This window comes from Anabrus simplex, chromosome 1 (assembly GCF_040414725.1).
Source record: "Anabrus simplex isolate iqAnaSimp1 chromosome 1, ASM4041472v1, whole genome shotgun sequence".
In the NCBI taxonomy this organism is placed as follows: Eukaryota; Metazoa; Arthropoda; class Insecta; order Orthoptera; family Tettigoniidae; genus Anabrus; species Anabrus simplex.
Window position 1 is genome coordinate 1,195,799,759 of NC_090265.1, and position 21,177 is coordinate 1,195,820,935.

Sequence of the window (21,177 nt, forward strand, 5' to 3'; positions counted from 1 at the left end):
TCGAGATGAGTTTCTATTTACAAAAAGGAATTTCTCCTTGTCTCCGCTTTTGTCACAATAATACGCAATTTATTTTCTTCTTTTAGGTCTGTCTTGGTTCGAGATCTTTCTAGATCAATCAAAATCCTTCTGAACATATTGTTTTTCAAGAAATCTCAGCCATCAATCTACAATTCTCAAATTTATGCATATTGTAACATGTTGGCAGGGTAAATAAGTAAATAAATGGGTACAGAACCTGGTAGCAACCTATTTCTAAGATTTATTAACTAAGCACTACAATTACACATTTACACACACACAGACGATAGCTGAGCTTACAAGTTACAAAAGTACACGGTTACACACTTAGGCCGGCCATACACGTTGCGGCGTACCGGAGAGGTTTACCTGTACAGTTGAACAGAGCAGTAAACCTGTACAGGCGACGACCTCATACACGGTACGGTTTGCCCATCAGTTGACCTCTCGTATTCCTTCTACTTTGTCAGTAATTTTGTATAAGAAGCGGCATATCTCAGTGCACGATTATGATACTCCTTGCTCTTCACATGCCACAGAAAAGGTTCAGGTTTGTACAACTCGATAAACTCCTCTAAAACTTGAGTTCGCTTACGGTTTGGCATATTTCGTATAGTATTCTATCAAAACAAAACAAAAAATCACCGGCAGTCAAAAAGGAATTACAATAGAAAACAGAGGGGTTTTGTAAAAACAAATAAACAGAAAGCAAGACCCTCTTCCTGGGCTTGTCCTGCTTCAACTGAGCTGAAACCTGTGCAGGTCTTGGGTGAATCATACAGACATGCAGTTATGTTCAAATGTGCAGATAACGGAATTGTTTTTCGATTCTTCCTGGCTCGCCTGTACAGGTCTGGCCACCTGTGCAGGTTCATCGAACGTAGGTGCCACCCACGTTCCGGTTTACCTGCGCAGGTCAACTGTACGGGTCTCCGGTACGCCGCAACGTGTATGGCCGGCCTTACACGGTCCACAGCCTACACGCCAATCTCGCCGGTCGGGATAGTATCCGCTGTTCACTTAATCCGTCGAACCCCGTTTGTAGTCTACACACGTCGTACCCAGTGTTCCCTTCTTCGCCGCTCCAGAACACCCAAGGTTCTTCTCCAGCAGCCAGCCACAAGGGACTCACACGCACACGATGTCAGGGGTACAGGAATGAGTCCTCGGTTCTAACAAGCAGATAATCCATCAGGCTGCACTCTCCCAGGCCCTCACTGACTGTGCTCCAGCGAACTCAATCTCGCTCTCTCACTCACTCTTACTCACTAACTCCGTCTAACTCTCACTGACTGACTGCAGGCAAGTAACTGCTCTTATATACCTGTGCCAGTCCTTCTGGAATAGTCCGGATGTTCGATGGATCCAGGAACCTCTCGAAATAGAAGACTCCAGATTAATCTTCCAGTTATTTCCGTAGTCCTCTTCAGCGCGGCCCCGGATAGAAGAGAGAAGGGCCGGCCCAGCACTTAATTGTTGCTCGTGATTGGCGCGGTCGAGCGTAAAGGGGGGGCGATGGGTGACGAGCTCGGCCCGCTGCCAGTTAGCATGGCGGACGCTGTAACCATTACAATATTTATGGATACAGTTATCAAAATATAAGATCAATATTACATGACACATGTACTAATATAATTTAATTTACTGTATCCACACAAGATATTAGTCCCTATACTCTATATACTATCAAGGCAAACTCGAACATTCTACACGGTCATTAACGTATATTCTATGAGGAACTGTTTTTATCAAAAATTGGTGCTGTAATCTGATTTTCCCTCACGTATAAGGAATTTTAATATTCTAATCAGCCAATTTTACTGTATGTTAAATTTTTTTAGAAAACTCAATACTGTAATCTACTTTTATAACATCTACAAGCAATTTGACAACATCTTTTACTACAGTATTTTTATATTCAAAAGATTTTTTTAAATTTATGACTTGTATTCCATAGGAATTATTCTAGTCTTTGTATTTTAAATATACAAGTTTTATGGTGTACACCCAATAAAAAAACCTAGTTAGAACAAGTTGTACATACATAAATTTTAAAATTATGTTAGTGTAGTTTTCAGAATGCCTTGTAACAATTTTCCTAGGCTGATGATGGCAAGTATACTTGCTGAAACCAGTCCCTATAATGAGATCAAATAAATATGTGACGTGTTAATAACTTCACAACTTTGTAGTATTGAATAGGCGGAACCACTTACCCATATTTCTTTATGTAAATCTTGATTCAATATGGACCAGAAATGAAATTTTTGACATTAAATCGAATTCCGTTAATCGAAGGAAAAAAACAAAAATTAGAATGTTGGTCGGCAGGGTAAGAGAGGTGGTGGTATGCATTTTATAATCACTAGATTGCGTGCCAAAAGCTTATATTAAGTTCCAAACCTTTTTGCACTACTCATATGGAGTGAGTGCATACGACGCTTTTGATGCTGATTCGTCTGTCGAATAGATACATAAAGCCTTGAACAGAAACTTTGGTGCTTTTAGACAGGAGCAGGCTATGTGCCGGCAGGGTATTTCACCCTCTCCCTTCCCACTGTCATATATCAACGTAATTCGTTTTATCTCATTAACTCCTCTGAGTTTGACGCTAGGAAGGGCATCCTGTTGCACAACCTTGCTACAAAGATTCGTCTCACTTCATACCCGACCCTGAATAGGTTGGACATACAAGTTTGAGGAGTGACATCTTAACAAACGTTGATCTTGGGTGTTTTGTTGTTGGTTTTTCATTTTCATTTTCAGAGATATGTTTCGGCCAAGATGAAATTTCAAACACTTACACTTGGTTCTTTATCAATAAATTGCTTGTCATTCAGTGGAGAACTGGGCCAAATGGCACTATCGAGATTCAACAAAACCGGATGTTAAAAGATATTCTACCAGATTTACTTGGTTCTTCTTTTCATCCAAGTGAGAGTACAATGTTTTCCAAAGTAGCAATTTTTTGTCCAAGAAACAAACAAGTTAACATCATCAATCAATAGATTCTGAATAACTTCAAAAGAGGACCAAATAACGTACATTACCATTGAGTCCTTAGTATGCGATGTTGTTATTGAATTAATTTTTACAAACAATGAAATTTATTGCTTATACGATGTTATTGAAGTTAATAAAACTGGTTTGTGCAGTGGAACAGGATTGAATGTATGGAAGCTTGACAAAAATATCATTCATGCAAAAGTGCAGACAGGCTCAGCTTCAGGAAGAAAGTGTTTTATTCCAGAAATAAATTAAGCAGCTGTGAATACGGGAATACCATTCGTTCTTAAATGGAGGCAATTCTATCTAAATTTGTCTCTGTCACAATCAATAACCCACCAGGGACAAACTTTAAAGTTGGGATGAATCTCTCTAGTGTTTTGGACAGTTGTACATACCTTTTTCAAGAGTACTCAGATCCATAGACTTCAAAATATAACTCCAAGCTACAACTGCACTCATATGGTTTGTAGGGAATAGTGACCGTATTTTTTTTGGTAATAGCGATCTACACACATTTTTTTCGTATCTTCTTTCTTGCCTATCTTTTTGCTTCTGAATTTGGCCAACTGTGGACCACGTGAAACTTAATGCTTTCTGGCCAGTCTTCTTCTTTTCTCTTCCCAGAACTTCTTCATTCATTCACTCCTTATTTTTCTCTGCTCCTCTTGTGATATATTAAAGGGACTCTCTAGGATATATTTGATTTTTATCCTGCCTGCTTATTAATTGTCTGGTAATGAAACGCAGTATTTTTGTTTGCATGTTTGTAAAGCTATTTTTTCTGAACAGAAGATTTATTTAAATTTTGTTCCAAATTCTAAGTCTTCAAACTGGCTTTGGTAAGAAAATATGACAAGGGCTTTTTATCTGCCACTTGCTCATCACGTTAAAAATATGTAAAGTTATATATGTATAAACTGCTTGAAATTTCAATTAATATATGCCAATATAACAATACATTAGTTTGCCAGACATAAAAGATTTATTTATTTTTGTTCCAAAAGTGATTTCAACTGGATTTGGCAAGAAAATACAGAGGTCGTCTGGTTTCTTCTTCTGCCATGTACTTACGGTAAAAATATGTATTTATATACTGATTGAAATTGCCTCTGTGAGTGGCGACCCCTCTGTAATAACAGCCCATTTAGGATAGGGTACTTCTGAACTTGCCTCAGGAAAGATAGTTAATATCTGACAGACATCCTGAATGAATATAAATGCAGTCAGATTAATATTTTGTATGTGACAGTTAATCCTTTTTTCAATGCATGGTACTGGTTTCTACTAGGTATTGACTACTATATCCTTACATTTTCAGCAAATGAATGTGCCTGCCTGCTCCTTACTTATTTACAATCCAAAACATCCTCGGGTAACGTCAAGTTGTATCTCTTGATAGAGACTGAACTTTCTGTTGTCCCACAACTTGGTGAAGAAGCTCTGATCTCCATGCTACGAATGATAGCCAAGGTAAATATTATACAGTATTAAGTTTTGGTTGGCTTTTCTATTTTAGGATTTACTTCCCATTGTTGCTCTCCTATATCCCAGTAAAACCCAGGTATGCTTCTAAAATTTAGCTAGTATGAAAAATAGTACACAGTGATGGCCAAAAGTCGTGGGAAAACATTGAATGTCATTTTAATAACGAGTTGCTCCTTCGCGAGCCCTCAAAACTGCAGCAATACGGTGAGGCATTCACTCTACAAGGTGTTGGAATCGTTCTGGAGGAATCTGGGCCCATGCATCTTGCACTGTTACCCACAGTTGGTCTTGTGTATTTGGTGCGGGGTTTATGGAGCATACACCAGCATCGACAACATCCCATAAATGCTTGATTGGATTAAGATCGGGGTATCTGAAGGGCCAATCCATGGTTGTAACTTCACTGGAGTGCTTCTTCAACAACCTGCGTACCACCATAGAGCGGTTGAAAAATGGCATCTCAATCAGGGTATTCTAGGGCCAGAAAGGGATGCAGATGGTCTGAAAGAATGTCCACCTAACGTGCACCTGTCAGCACTCCCTGCAGTGGGACCCAATTGCAATCATGAGAACGCCACCCAGACCAGAACTGAGCCACCTCCCGCCTCGACACAATCTTGTTGACACGCAGGATCCATAGTTTTATGGGTCATACACCATACTCTCACGCGACCATCAGCTCGATACAACTGGAACCTGGATTCATTGGACCTTACCACATGCCGCCACTGTTCCATGTTCCATTGCCTATGTTCACTGGCCCATGCACGTCGTTGAGCTGTTTTAAGGTGTCAGCAAAGGGACATGAGTTGGTCGCCAACTGTGGAAGCTTATGCGGTGTAGTTGCCTCCTTACATTCATGGTAGAAGTGGCTTCCTGACCCCCAGCATTCAACTGGGCAGTGATCTGACTCACAGTATTCCGCCGAGTACCCAGTATGGTTCTCAAGAGGCAGCGTGATGTCCGTTCGTTAAACACCTGTGGTCTTCCTGCGTAGCGGTTTACGGGGTGGTAACATTCTCTCTGCGATATTGAAGGTCTACTCTCGGCACTGTTGACCTCAAACCCAAATTCACATGTGATCTCCACAATGCTATGACCTGTGTGCCGATAATCATCGTACGTTCAGCATCGATTAACTTGCGACTTGTTGCCATCTTCATGACACTGGTGTCTGTGACAGAATGCTCAGTTATGGCGCAGCTAGCCGCAACTCATAGGGATCATACACGGCACATTTTCTAATGGGACACTCCTTCCCGTGACTTTTGGCCACTCAGTGCTTGTTGTTTTTAACATCTGTAATGTGAGAAATTGACCACAAATTTGAAAATCTGGAATAATTGAGCAAACTTGGAAGCAAATGGAAATTAAACAAAGAAACCAAAATGCTAGTAAGACATTTTATTCTCTGTAGGTCTAAGTAAATTTTAAGTTTCTTTAAAGAAACGTGGAACAGAAGATGTACAGATCAACTAATTCTACTTTTGATGGTGTATTTGAGGTTCAGCTATAACTAGGAGGGATTTTTTCTTAGAAAATACCTTTCTACAAACATACTTATTTAACATATCCTCTGAAGTATTCCCTTTCAGCTTATATGCACTTTTTCACAAATATTTTGTCCAAAGCCATTTAAAGACCCTTTTGAACTCGTATGTTGTTATATCAAACCACTCGCCTTCAGTTTCCAAATATGCAAAAATCTCTTGTGGCTATATCAGGACTGTAAGCTGGATGTGGCAGGATGTCCCTCTGTAGTTTCATAATGTTTTCCATGGTTTCACAGGATGTGTTAAGCGCTTATTATTCTGGAAGGAAGAAACCTGATTTCCCCCATTTTTGTTTTTGACCAGATCTTATTCATTTCTTACAACAACATGTTGGCATAATACTCTGCATTGATGATCCTGTCTTATAGAAGAAAATCTTCATGAATAACAAACACCTTTCCAGAACCAAAGGAAGGTTGCTATTATTTTTCATATCATTTTTGATATTAAACATAAATCCCAAAAGCCCCTGTTCAATATAGCAGAAGAGTTTTACATTTATTTGGATCAATACGCTGATCCCAATTTCATTATAAATGATATTACAGAAAAAACCAATATTATCTTCAACAAGGCATTTTCGCCCTAAAAAACTACTGTCTCGAAACAATCAATAAGCAGAGCACAACCCCACTTCTGCCCCCACAACAACCAATCCCCCTACCCCTTCGTCCGTCCACACCCCCCATCACAGTTGGCATAAGCCCAAGATGAACCCGCAGCAGTACGCAGCTAGTTCCGAAACAGAGCACTACCTAACCACCACAACAACAACAACAACAGTAAGTACACTTTCTAATTCACACACGTTTTCAGGTATTCCTTCAGTCCACAATCCATCACTCATAACATATTTATGTTTTACAGATAACCGTAATACCAGAACACAAATATAGACAGGAAAGGAACTACCACTGCTGTCGGAATTTTAATCATATTCAAAACAAGACTACGTCTTCATCTTGTGCTTCTAACTCAAAACGAACAAGATTTTACCTGCCATGAAGCTAAGGTGGACTTCTTAATGACAAGTGTTTTATTATAATACACCTAGCTATTAACCAACTAAATAGAATACATCATAGAAACCTATCGTTGTTTACCAATATAGTATCAACCGACACAAACCTATGATTAACAGCTGGATAATTACAAAAAGAAAGCATACGCAAGACACGTACAATATTAAACTCATCAAGTTTTAGACTTATTTATATTATTGTTCACGAACACTAGCATCAACTGATGTAATTCATAGCCATAAGACTCTACCAAGAAAGAAGAAGATATGTGCAAGACATAAACATTATAAATTAATTAGTGCTTTACATATGTTTTTAGTATATTTTAATGTGAATTGTGTGTGTGTACACCTGATTAGGCCGTGCGCGTAGAGGCGCGCGGCTGTGAGCTTGCATCTGGGAGATCGTGGGTTCGAATCCCACTGTCGGCAGCCCTGAAGATGGTTTTCCGTGGTTTCCCATTTTCACACCAGGCAAATGCTGGGGCTGTACCTTAATTAAGGCCACGGCCGCTTCCTTCCGACTCCTAGGCCTTTCCTATCCCATCGTCGCCATAGGACCTAGGCCTATCTGTGTTGGTGCGACGTAAAGCCCGTAGGGAAAAAAAAAAAAACCAACAACTGATTAGCTCTTAAATTTAGGTTAAGTTTTTATAATCACAATTTAAACTCAGGGTCATTTACACTTAAGTACCGCAATTTAAACGATAAATCATAAGTTACATGCCCCATTAGACATACCCGGATATGCCAATCAAAGATGGCATCTCCCTTCAAACAATGTAATGTAATTCATGCAAAACATCAACATTAGCCAGCTGATGATGGCCAAATAGGCCGAAACCGGTATTGTAGGAACTACAAGTATAATAAATTTTATTGATCAGGAGGAATCTTTTCTTTTCCATTTATATATATAGAACACCAATCGACGAGTATTACTAATTGACTCCTGATGTACGGTATTCACAAAGATGTACACAAAATGCTGTCACTTGCACATACTGTTTTTATTTACAATTATTTACACGTTACACATGAATAAAGCACCATTTTGAAGAACTGTCTATCGCGAAGAATAAGAAGACTGCAGCAAATGCATGTCAACTACCAACTCAACAAAACCAATTCACATACTTCACTCGCTACATTGACTTCCACACAAGTCTCATCAAAACAGCTGCTGTTAAACAATAATTCAACTCGAGACTCTCTTTATATATGTTGCCTTGCCAGGCTTCTAGAAGGATATTGCAAAACATATTTTCTAGTAAATTCTAGAGTGCCTAATAGCCTAGTTATAATGTAAAGAACTTTCTACAATTATGTAGTGCCAAAGATACATATTCTGGATATTACAGTGTGTTGCACAATATTGTAGTGGATTCTACATCATATATACAGGTAATAATAAATTATATACTATTAATTCAGTGTTCTTAAATTAAATAAACTCATATATATATACAGCACATGTTTCATGACATAACCTCACAAATAATACGATAGTGATTTATACCAAATAAAGTCCGGTTATTGCTACGTAAATAATAATAATAATAATAATAATAATAATAATAATAATAATAATAAATAGTTGGATGTAGACACTTCATAGCCATACCTCTCAAGTAGCAATAATAATAATAATATTAGTAATAATAACGGTAATAATAAATATTTGCATTATTTACCCATGGCTTAAAGAATATTGTTTCCAAGTTAAATCGGTCTATTACACTTGCGTCACTCCGATGTCACCTTTGAGTTTGATTGTCGACCAGAGTTTGCTAGTGCACATAGCGACATATCTATACCGAAGATGATCGATCACATTGAATATAATAATACAAGTTATTATACTCATGATTTTTCCGTATTGATAGTTATTATACAAGAAAATAACAAAGGTATTTTATGGGTCCACCTATTCAATACTATCCACTTTTATGTGGTTACATTTATATACAGCTATAGAGTTTTACAATACATGTTTTGCCCTTTCTAGAGGGCATCTTCAGCCTTTAGTCAATCTTAAGGTGTTGAACTGAAATATTTAATAAAATGTGAAACAAGAAGCTAAATAATTAACATTGTAAATCCTAAACTAGTATATAAAGTCCTTTAAAATTTGGGCAACACTACATTAAAACTGTGACAATCGCCACTAACTCGAAGTTCAGAAATGCCAACCCTTGCTCATCACAACATGTTCTAAGATCCTTTATAGCATGCAATCACCTTGATTCACAGTGTAACCTTTCAAATTTTGTAGGGAAAATATTCCTATCTTGTATCCAACAAGGTGCATTTATTGAAATAATGCTCTTGGATAACGCCATTCACTGTCAAATGTAACCTCACACCCGGGAAAAGTAAAACAAGATTCAAAGACAAGGAGTACTGTAATCTACACAATGCAATTTAAGAAGATAGGTATAACCTACTTGAAACAAAATTGTTTTCAAAAGAGCTACTTTCGTCTTCCCACAAAGTAAATTGGAAATGTAGAGACCACTTTGTGTTTGACAAACGGCATAAATGCAGGCACCAAAAGCCTTCTTTAAAGTATCACTAAATCAAACAAATAAAAAGAGCTACAGCGAATTCCTGGATTTACGCTTCTCATAATTCTGGTGTTGTTCAGTCTATCTAATGATATATTGTTCTCATTCCAAGTCTGAAGGTGCTCTGGGGACAATGGCTGATCCCAGTCCAATCCATCTACCCATAAGTTTCGCATCAACTTCCATTTGATCAGTACTGGACCCATGAGTTCTGGTTGGACAAAAATCTGTGGTTTTGGAGGCAACTTCTGTTTTGGATCTTGGTGACTGCTTTGCCAGCTCAACTCGAAACTGAAGGCGATCTTGTGCAGAGTCCCAAAGAAGTCCAAGAGTCTTACTAGTTTCACCTTTGTCTAAAACCAGTAAAGTCCCTTCATCGCTTTTACTCTCCGAATCCTGCAAGATCCGTTTACTGTTGGACCTCCATTTCCTCAAATGCGTTCCACCACTCTTGAGAATATCTTGTATTTGCCGCTGTAATCTGTTCACATCTTCTAGTATGTCTCCTCCTCTTAAGCAGTCATCCATATAAAAATCATCACGAATAGCCTTTGCTGCTGCTGGAAATTCATTTTCAATGAGAGTGGCCAATTCATTTAGACATTTTATGGCACGGTAATGTGCTGATGCTGTTCTGTATGTTACTATGTTCAACTGATTAAGCCTAACAGGGTCTGAAGATTCGTCTTGCCACAAAATGCTCAATCTTCAGGGCAGACGAGAAATTGCCGAAACATTTTTCGCCATCTGATGTTGTGACATGGCTGCAAAATTTAACTACAATGTGGAAAAATCATGTTGTAAATTAGGTTCTGTCATGCGCTTGTCATTGAGTGACGTCCTAAGTGATGTTTTCGCCGAGGCATCAAATACCACTCTTACCTTTCTGGTGTCGCTATCTGGACGTAGGAAGTATGAATTTAGTACATCTTGATTTTGGTTTGTTTCAATAAAGCTCATATGCCCTTGTTTTTGATATTTGTCAATGAAATCTGCGTAAGCAGTCTTGAGTTCTGGTAGTCTGCTTAATCTCTTGACTAATGATTCTAGTCAGTTTAGTGTTTTTTCTTGATTCTCAGAGGATGACTTTTGGCTTTATAGGAAGCCTTACGATGAATCTACCTGTTGTATCTCTCAAATCGGTCTCCATGAACGGTGTTTCACATTTTCTTCCTTCTGATGTGTAATGCTGAATTTCTGGAGTTGCCTCTTGTTTCCAGAATTTTTCCATCTGATCTGATAATTGTTGATTGCTGATTTTCATGCATGCAGTTGCTGATCCTTGTTTATTCTCAAACTTTACCACCTATAGTCCAGCCTAATTGGGTGTTTTTTCAGAGCTAGCTGTCCTTCAGCTTCATTCTTGGGTGGACCTATGACTATTTTCCAATAAAGTCCAGCACCAATCAATATGTGTGTCTCCAGGCTTGTTGAATGTGGGGTCTGCCAAGCGAATGTCCTTTGGAATAATAATCTTGTCTTTCTTAATCTCCAATTGTGGCAATTGTGCTGTTATAGTTGGCAAAACCAGAAATTCTGCTTCCACCTCAAATCCATCATTCTTTGAAGCGGGGTGTACTCTCGTAATCTTTCTTGTTTCCACTTTGGAATAATCTACTCCAATGAATTGTGTGTTTCTCTTGATGTTCTGTAAAGCAAGCTTCTTATACAGGTCTTTTATTAGATTTAACTGAGATCCCGTATTCAAAATGGCTCAACATGTCTTTTTTCTTCCACGAGCATCTTTCACGTTAATTAAAGCCGTTGACAGAAGTATTTGCAGTGTCATTTCTTTTGCCAAGCTGGCATTGAGAGAAGGAAGTGAATGCTGAGATTTGACCCAAAGGTTTATGGGCACTTGGTTATCTTTAACTATTTTTTTTTTTTTTTTTTTTGCCATCTTCCTCTGCAGGGAAAAGTCTGTTGTGTAGTCCACATTTCTTGCATTTCGATCCTCTACAATTTTTTTGCAATATATCCTGGTTTCACACAATTATGACACTTTTTTTCCTTGGAGCAGTTTCCTTCTGTCTTCAACTGATAGCTTAAGTAACTCTTCACATTTAAAAATGGGATGACTTCCTCCAATAATATTACAGCTTGCCTGAGTCGTTATCATAACTTTCTTCCTAGGTTATTTGTCCTTCGGATTTGCCTTTGTATTGAATGTCTTGGTTTTGTTGTGGTGTAACAGCATGTATGTTTGGGAACGTTGGGTTAAAAATTTCAAGAAATCCTCCAACATTGGCGTCTTCTCTGAAGTGTTGCCTTTCACCCTTTACTGCCGGTTTCTTTGCTCTATGAAATCCAACTGCTCCTTTGCTAGATGAATAACCATTGTATCCCAATATTGTGCTGGTTGCTACATTGCTTTTAACGAAGTCAGTGAATTTTGAATATTAATTTGTAATTGCCTGGGTGATTCAGATTTGTTCTCTTCGAAAACTGTAGGAAACTTATAAAAAGTTCATCTAGATGTGTCTTGATTATCATAATTTGATTTATTATACATGTCTACAAGCAAGTTTCAGGCACTTGTGTAGTTTTCTCCTGAAATGGTAAAACCTTGAATGACTTTGCATGCCTTGGCCTGCAGAAGACCGATCATATATTGATATTTTTTGCATATTTGTCAGTTGAGTATCATTATGAATGGTTGACTCATAACTGTTTTTAAAAAGCAGCCATTTTGTGAATTTGCCGTTGAATTCTGGTAATTTAATTTCTGGTAATTTCTGTGTTCTTCTGTTATGATTTTGTGGAACTTCCTGTTGATGAATTGCATTGTTTACGGCTGCATTCATTTGAGCTAGCAAATTATTTTGAACGTCCTTTTCTTCATTTATTATTGTATTCAATTGTGTAACGGCACTGAAATACCGTATTTACTCCTGTATTATGCACGCGCGCGCACACACACACACACACACACACACACACACACACACACACACACACACACACACACACACACACACACACACACACACACCCTCTCTGGCATTTTAGGACAAAGAAAATGAAAAATATAAATCTTGCATACAAGACCCCGCAACATAATTAGTCAGAGGAGAGTGATTCCGCTTCGAAGCGGGTACAAGCCTTACTGCAGCTCTGTGACATCACACAAATTTGTGAATAATTTCGTCTGTGACCCGCGCAATGAAAACACATCAAAGTCATGCGCTACGCCTGTGTTTCGTAGTTAAGAAATGTCGCCTCCGTTATGTAGGCCTACTGCAGCTCTGATGATGATGTACAAATAGGTGAATAGTTTCATGTCCGACCTGCACAATTAAAGCACGCATCAGTCATTCTATATGTCTGTTTTTTGTAGTTCAGAATATCTGTCAGCGTAATGGTTAACACAATTAGCTGCTGTTCTCGGAGGCCTGAGTTCGATTCCCGGTACCGTACTGCCAGAGATTTAAGAATGGCAGAAAGTTGATATGTGGTAGAAAGGTATATGCAGCTCCCCTCCATTAGGGGTGCACCACCTCGGGGTGAGGAAATGAGTTTAATTTAGTTACGAAATATTCACTGTTGTTGCTATTAATATAGCAGGCGAGATCATTAACAAAGTGATCGTTTAATATCTTGTGACTCGGGCCAATATAGCCTACGTAATCTTTGGGGAGAAGTAGGTTTAAAGCTCGATAAAAACAATCCAATCATAACGATTGTTGTACTCTCCAATGCCCCTAAATAATAATATTGATTTTACGTCTCCACTAACTACTTTTATGATTTTCAGAGATGCCAATCAGAACATACTATGCGTTAATTAAAAAAAGTATAAAGGCAGTGAACATGCATAAATTAAACATTATGATAATAAAACGTAATACCGCCACACCTGTAGATATTCATAAATGTGACAGGCTTTCCTTTTATTTATTTTTATTCTTTCCTTCTAGGAACTTAAGACTGTCCGAGCACTTTGTAGCATACCTAACCAAAACAATGTGGCCTGTCTTATCTCAATTACAGCTGTTAAGGTATATCCTGATGTGATAAATGTAGAGAACAACCATGAACTATATTTAAAAATAAAGGTCTGGCTTTCAATAGCCGCAGTTACCCAAGGAATGCTTCCAGTCACTGTGTATTACAGTCGGAAGTACAACTCGTAACATATGCTAGTTATCAGCTGGTGGGTTGGCACGCTTTTTACAGCATGGCTTTATACAGAAGGAGTGGCTTCTGCTACACATACACCATTTGGGAATAACAGAGACCATCTCCAGAAACCATTTGCGAATAAGTTCTCACTGTTTGGACTCTATAGTTGGGAACAAAACTATTTTTTAAGTTGCAAAAAGGAAATTGGCGGCGCAAAACAATGATAATTCAAATGAAAGCAGTGATCAGGTTTGTTGTGTGGTAGGCCTACTACTTAACTGACAGACACAAACGACTGCCATTACGTTCTTTTGTTTTAATATTGCTTAATACGATACCCTTATCCCTTTTCTGTACGGGGTCGAGTATGAAGTGAGATGAATCTTCGTAGCGAGTTTTTATAACAGGATGCCCTTCCTGACTTCAACCTCATCAGAGGAGTTAAAGATGATACGAATGATGTGATATAAGAGTAACTAAAACTGATTATATTTACTTTTTATGTAGGCCTAAAAGTCATGTATTCACCACTTATTCTTTTTAAATTTAGAAATACTGCCTTCCAACAAAAATAGCCAGTAAAACTCTGAATACATTCATAAGTTTGTTAAGGAATAGCGTCGTCTGTTTACATGTACAGTGTATAGCTCTTCATAGCCTAGAAGTCATGTGTTCACTGCACAAAATTTGAAGTTGTTGCATATTGGACAACCCCTTACTTTTTTTGCCTGTAAATGTGGAAAAACAAATGGTCTAATAACCAAGTAAATACATTAAATAGATTCAAATAGATCTCTGGTTCTCCCTCACATTCCTCTAGAAATGGTTGTGCAGCTTTCACATCAGTGATCTCCATTTCCTCTACTTTAATTTGTACCTCTTCAGAAGAATTCCATAGCTCTTCACATGTTAAAATTCTAACCTTCGCCTCTGATTTTGACATGTTAGCTATAATTGAATTAATCATTCTTAACGCGCCTTTTACTTGACCATGCGATTGCTTCAGTTTCGTTAGTTGCAAGATATTGAAATTGAGGTTATACTGTATGTACAAATTCGAAGGGATTGCGTGAAGGTCATGTATAAATTCAAATGAGTCGTGTTACTGAATTGAGGTTATATGACAAAGGAAACTGGATCTTTTACATTTATGACATCGGGAAGATCAATGGATTTTAATTGCAATTTTCCTCCGATTATTATGTTGATCAGTTCACTTTTATATTACATAAATATGTGCTGAGAGGAGACGAGGATCTAAGAGAATTTGTAGCAAGAATGGTGTATATGTCAAAGGGACTCTCAGAGATTCTTGCATTGAGTGGTAAGAAGAATGTAAAGTCAACTTTAAAATCTTGTCATCTTTTCTTCTTTGTATGTACGTAATCGAATCGTATTTGCCTAATAACTAATTTATGCTGCACTCCGTTGAAGGTGGTGGTTTCAGCAGTCGGATTTGGGTTATGAACAAGAATCCAATATCCGCGAATGATTCCACGAATTTGAGTTGTGTTACTTCGCTGCTTAACCTCAATGGTGTTGCATTGTTTTCACGTCTGCATTTCACATTTCAGGACCTTGCATGTATTGAAATTGAACATCTCAGGTTATAGAGCACCATGCTGTCGGGCGCCAATATTTTTGATTGATTTTGAAGAAAAGGAACTTTGTGCCTTCAATACTCTATTGAATTTGATATGTCTTGCTTATTATACCATATCACAACTTGATGATGAACCTGACATAATCATCCGACCAATCAGAAAGTGTCTCGGAAGCTGCCAACCACAATTAATGAAATCGTCATCATCTGCAGTTTCCAGCTGTTGGCCGGGTCTGCTTAATTAATGAAATAAATTTATAAAAAATTAAGTCTCTTCATAACAAGTAGCTTAATTTCTCAGTTGGCCTTATCTTACAACTTATCGCTTCATAATAATCACAGTCTGGATATGCCACCAAGAGTTAATGTACATTACACTGTCACACTATGAGCAAGTACACAATACAATGTAAGAATAGCGTAGTAACTGAGTAATAACTAGGAGTCTGCCTAACTGATTGTAATCATGAATATAATGTTCTGTGAGTACAGTGCAGTTCCAAACAACTCAAAAAATAGAAACCTGTAAGCAACAAACACATCAAGTTTAAGAATTAGAATCGTGATTGCACCAGAGTATTATTGAATGACAGAACAGAATGTTGGTTTTGAATTGACGTTACTAAACAAATACAAATATAAAAGATTCACCAATTCAATACACTATTTATTCAGATGAAAGTTATGACGTGACAGCAAATGCTAGTACATGTTGTCACATAACTTTTACTTTCCTGTTTAGGTTCTTTCTCTTTAGTCTTTAATCTAATTTGGATATTTTCTTTGTTTATAAACTTTGCTCGTTTTACATGTTACGCATCGTTAGCAAAATCTCCATATTCAAAAAATTCAATGGTTCCCTGTTGAAGTTCACCGCAACATAAAATAAGACTGATCCATGCAGCAGGAGGATATTTATCCTTATTTTAAACGTTTTTATGCACTTAGTTATATGTGACACGTAATTTGGTTCTCATTACATCGAGACCTTCTGTATCAACTCGTCAAAGAGCAATTTTTAGACTTTAGTGATTAACTTTCCAGTAATATGTGCGATGTTTTACGACTTACTAGATGCACTTTCTATGCATATTTTAATTTAATGTTTCCTTCTAGATTTTGAGTGATACACTAGTTTCCCCATATATTAATTCCATTGTTCTCTTTAACAATTCAATGTAAATGGTTTAGTACTGATGGTATTAGGTGAAGATGTCCAAGTGGGCCAAACATGTACTAGTATTTGCTGTCAGCTAATAGCTTTTATCTGAATAAGTAATGTATTGAATTAGTGGATCTTTTAGCCTTTACTGTGTGATGATAAAACAGAACTAAGCCAAACATCTCAGTACTTTATCAAGCTGCCTTTAGCTATTATAAATGCTGCCTGGCATACTGTTAATACAAGATCATACGGTATCCTGCATCTGTGGGTGATACCAGACTTGAATAATCTTTTTAATGAGACCAATTTTTGTCGTGATTGTTTCCTTTGCCACTTCCCTTTTCACCTGTTCCCAAACATTTTCTATTGGGTTCAAGATAACATAAATATTGCACAGGAGAGTTTTCCACCTATTCAATACTAAGTTGTATTTACATTACATGGGACTAGTTTCAACCCTACTTGGGGTCATCATCAGCCATATTAAACGTACACAATATTTGGCAAAATCCTAAAACATGTTTCTAAGCAGTAAGAATCTTATGAATATATAATTTACAATATGAAGTGTGGTTGAATTAGGCAAGGGCTATGGCGCTCAAAATGTTGCAAATGAAAATGAAATATTACGTGTGACGTAGGTGAGTAATAAAAGTACACTAAATGTGCTAAATAGTCTGGAATAAAAGTACAAATGAGGTGCTCTGTGTTGTAGGTTAAAATTTTTTAGTATGATTATAGAGTCATGGAATTCAGTAGGTCCTGGTAATATATAAACATTTTGCCAAATATTGTGTATGTTTAATATGGCTGATGACCCCGAGTAGTGTTGAGACTAGTGCCATGTAATGTAAATACAACTTAGTATTGAATAGGTGGAAAACTCTCCTGTGCATTATTTATATGTTACCTCAGTTCAATATGGACCAACAACATGAAGTTCATAACCCATGATATTGGATTCAAGTCCAGTGAATTTCCTGGCCTGTATAACAATGGGACGTTTTCTTGCTGCAAAAAGGTTTCTACTGATCACGCTGTGTGATATGGAGCTCCGTCTTGCACAAACACAAATGGTTCTCCGTTAGGGAACCATTCTTTTATTTGAGCTAGGAACCTTCACCTCCTTGTACTGGACTTGCCTCATTGCTCCCTCAACCACGTACAGATGTCTGGTGCATTTCACACTGATGACTGACAGACCCAACCATGACTTTGGTGGGATGTTTCACAGTCTGCACAACACAATCGGGGTGGTACTTTTCACCGGGGCGCCGTCGTACAAACTGTAGTTTATTTGCCAAAATTTTAAATGTGGACTCTTCACTAAAGCAAATCTGAAACAAAATGAAAAAGCCATTACGATTTGATTTAGGAATGGCCTTGAACTCAGGAAATACATTTATTACTATATTCCATCTTCATGGTAAGGGTTTTTGGATGAATGGAGGTGTGGCCTGGCTTCGAGTGTGAGGAACTATCGGAGTGTTCACGCTGGTAGTGGCGGAAAATTTGATCCTTTCTTCCAGCTGTCGCAGTTGAGTTCAGGCAGTGGACGTAGCCCAGGGAGCTGATTGGAATAGTGTGCAAAGCTTTTGTGTATTACTCTCCCCGCTCCAGGTGCAAAATGTTCCTGGGTTGGGGTGGTCAAAATGCAATGGTTCATCGGGCTACATACACTGAAGCAAGTGTAATAGACTAATATAACTAGGAAAGAATATTCTTTAACCTGTGGGTAAATAATGCAATTATTATAATTATTATTATTATTATTATTATTATTGTTGTTGTTGTTGTTGTTGTTAGCCTGTTATTATTATGACTTGTCAGGTGGGGCTATGAAGTTGTTCACATCTATTATTATTATTATTATTATTATTGTGTGATTATGTCCGGACTTTATTGATATAAATCACGATTGTATGATTTGCGAGGTTGTGTAATGAAACATCTGTTGTATATATATATTAATGAGTTTATTTAATGTAAGAACACATAATTAGTAGTATATATTTTATTATTACCTATATATATATATATGATGTATAGTCCAAGGCAACATTGTGCAGTACACTGTAATAAGTTCAGAACAATGCATGGTGCGACTAGAAGTGTATAGAGAGTTCCTTACATTCTAAGTAGGCTATTGGAGACTCTCGAATTTACGAGAAAACATGTTGTCATATTCTTCTGAAATCCTGGCCAGGCAACGTATATAAAAAGGCAGTCTTGAGGTTAGAGTTGATTTGTTTTGATGAGACTTGTGTGGAAGTCGTGTTAGCCAAGTATTTGAAGTAAAGTATGTGAATTGGTTTTGTTGGGTTGGTAGTTGACATGCAGCTGTTGCAGTCTCTCCTTACTTTTCTTAGTAGCGTTTTGTTTATCAAGATGGCAGTTCGTTAGTGCGTGAGTATGGAAGATGTAAATACAATTTGTAAGTAAAATAGTGTACACAGCTGACAGAATTTTGTGTGCGTCTTTGTGAATACAATACACTAACTGAAAGTTGTAAGAATTAATTAATATGATGAACTAGTGAAAATAAAGTAATACCATGACGAATAGAATACCAAGTGTGATCACTCCGCTCTCTTAACATTGTAGTTGGTGGTCGTGGCGGAGCGTGGCACTGCAGTCTCAACGAACCAGCTGCAACAACACATGCACCAAATTGTCGGCGAAGGTATAGCGAGCGTGCGTGAAGTTGTGATAATTTTAATGCCTATTTGTTTGTTTTAATATTTTCTGAAAGTCCGTGTTAGCATCTGTGCAGTGCTTTGTGTGTGGAATCAACTAGTTTTCTATTATTTCGAGAAAATGTACTGTTTTGTTCCTGGTTGTAAATCGGGTTACGGAAGGAAGCTTGAAGGTAGATGATTTTTAGACTGCCAAAAGAAAATAATATGTTTGCGAAGTGGGCTATAGTTATTCTGCAGAAAAGCAATTGTTGGCCAAAAGCAGAATATGTGACCTGAATTTTTCGGCAGATTTAATTATAAAGGCGGACTGTTGTTGTATCCACAAAGATGCACACACAATGCTGTCAGTTGGTACACTTATTTATTTAGAACTATTTATCTACACATTACACATTAATCATGCATACAACCTAACTGCCGTCACTAACAAAGCCCTGACGTCAGAAACATCATCAAACCACCATTTTAACAGCTGCCTATCACTAAACACACATGCCATATGGAGATTGCAATCTTAAAACAATTGACTGCTGACTGCTTACAAACATGTCTGCCTAAACACAACACGTGGTTACAAGTATACTCCTGTTAAACCATAACTCTTGCTGAACAGTAACTCGTCTCCACCATTCTGACCACCTCTATATATATGTGCCTGGCCAGGCTTCTAGAAAAATGTTACAGAATACCTTCTAGTGAGTTCTCGAGTGCCTAACAACATGGTTATAATGTAAAGAGTATTATACAATCATCTCGTCTTACCTAGTGCCATTCTGGATGTTAGAGTATGTTTCACAATACTGTAGTGGATTACAAATCATATATACAGGTAATAATAAATTATATACTATTAATTATAGGTTCTGCTGGGTTGAGTGGCTCAGATGGTTGAGGCGGTGGCCTTCTGACCCCAACTTGGCCAGTCCGGTGATACTTGAAGGTGCTCAATATGTCAGCCTCGTGTCGGTAGATTTACTGGCACGTAAAAAGAACTCCTGCGGGACAAAATTCCGGCACCTCGGCATCTCCGAAAACCGTAAAAGTTGTTAGTGTGATGTAAATCAAGTAGCATTATTATTATTATTATTATTATTATTATTATTATTATTATTATTATTATTATTATTAATTATGGGTTCTTACATTAACTGAACTCTTATATATCTATATACAGCACAAGTTTCATGACATAACCTCACAAACAATGCGATTGACTACGTACATAATAATAATAATAATAATAATAATAATAATAATAATAATAATAATAATAATATATGCGGGAAATTTTAAATGTCAGAATGCGTAAAGAATTCTTAGAGTCTGATCATTATTTGCTACAAGTTAAGATTAGGCCAATCCCAAGACAGAAAAAGACAGCGCAAAACAAAATAGTCAAACCTGATCTGGATTACTTGAAGATAAACAGGGAAAAAATCGTTGAAGAAATTCATAGGCATTCAACAGACATTTGGGCAGATCTTGCGAAGACAGTTCAGAAGGCAATGCGCTGGGAAAACGAAAACATGATGGTGGAATGTAAGTTGTGATCAAGCCATTGAGAGAAGAAAACAAGCATGGGAGAAGTTCAGCAGTAACAGAACATCAGAAACATGGAAGGAATTTCACTTAGTTCAGAAACAATCATCGAAGGAAATCAGAAGAGAAAAACGAGCATACGACAATAACAGGCTAAAAGAAATTGAGGAAGATTTCAAGAGAAATAACACAAGAAATTTTTATAGAACTTTCAAAGAAAATATTAAAGGCTATCAGCCTCCTAGCCTCTGCTTCCGAAGAACAGATGGATCTCTGGAAAAAAACACGAAAGAAAACTCTAAAATTCTCAAGCATTACTTTGATAAACTTCTTAATTGCAAGAAACCCACAGAAAAACTAACATTCCAAAAAACTACATCCAACCCCGATTCT

The 21,177-nt window shown here is 37.4% G+C and overlaps 1 protein-coding gene across 1 annotated transcript in view; it reads left to right on the forward strand.

The window, feature by feature from the left end:
- Nucleotides 1-21,177, forward strand: part of nonC (serine/threonine-protein kinase Smg1) — a 794,437-nt gene that overhangs the window by 112,991 nt on the left and 660,269 nt on the right. Inside the window, 1 exon segment of the mRNA XM_068225601.1 lies at nt 4,349-4,500. Within this exon segment, the coding sequence (XP_068081702.1) occupies nt 4,349-4,500 (152 nt within the window).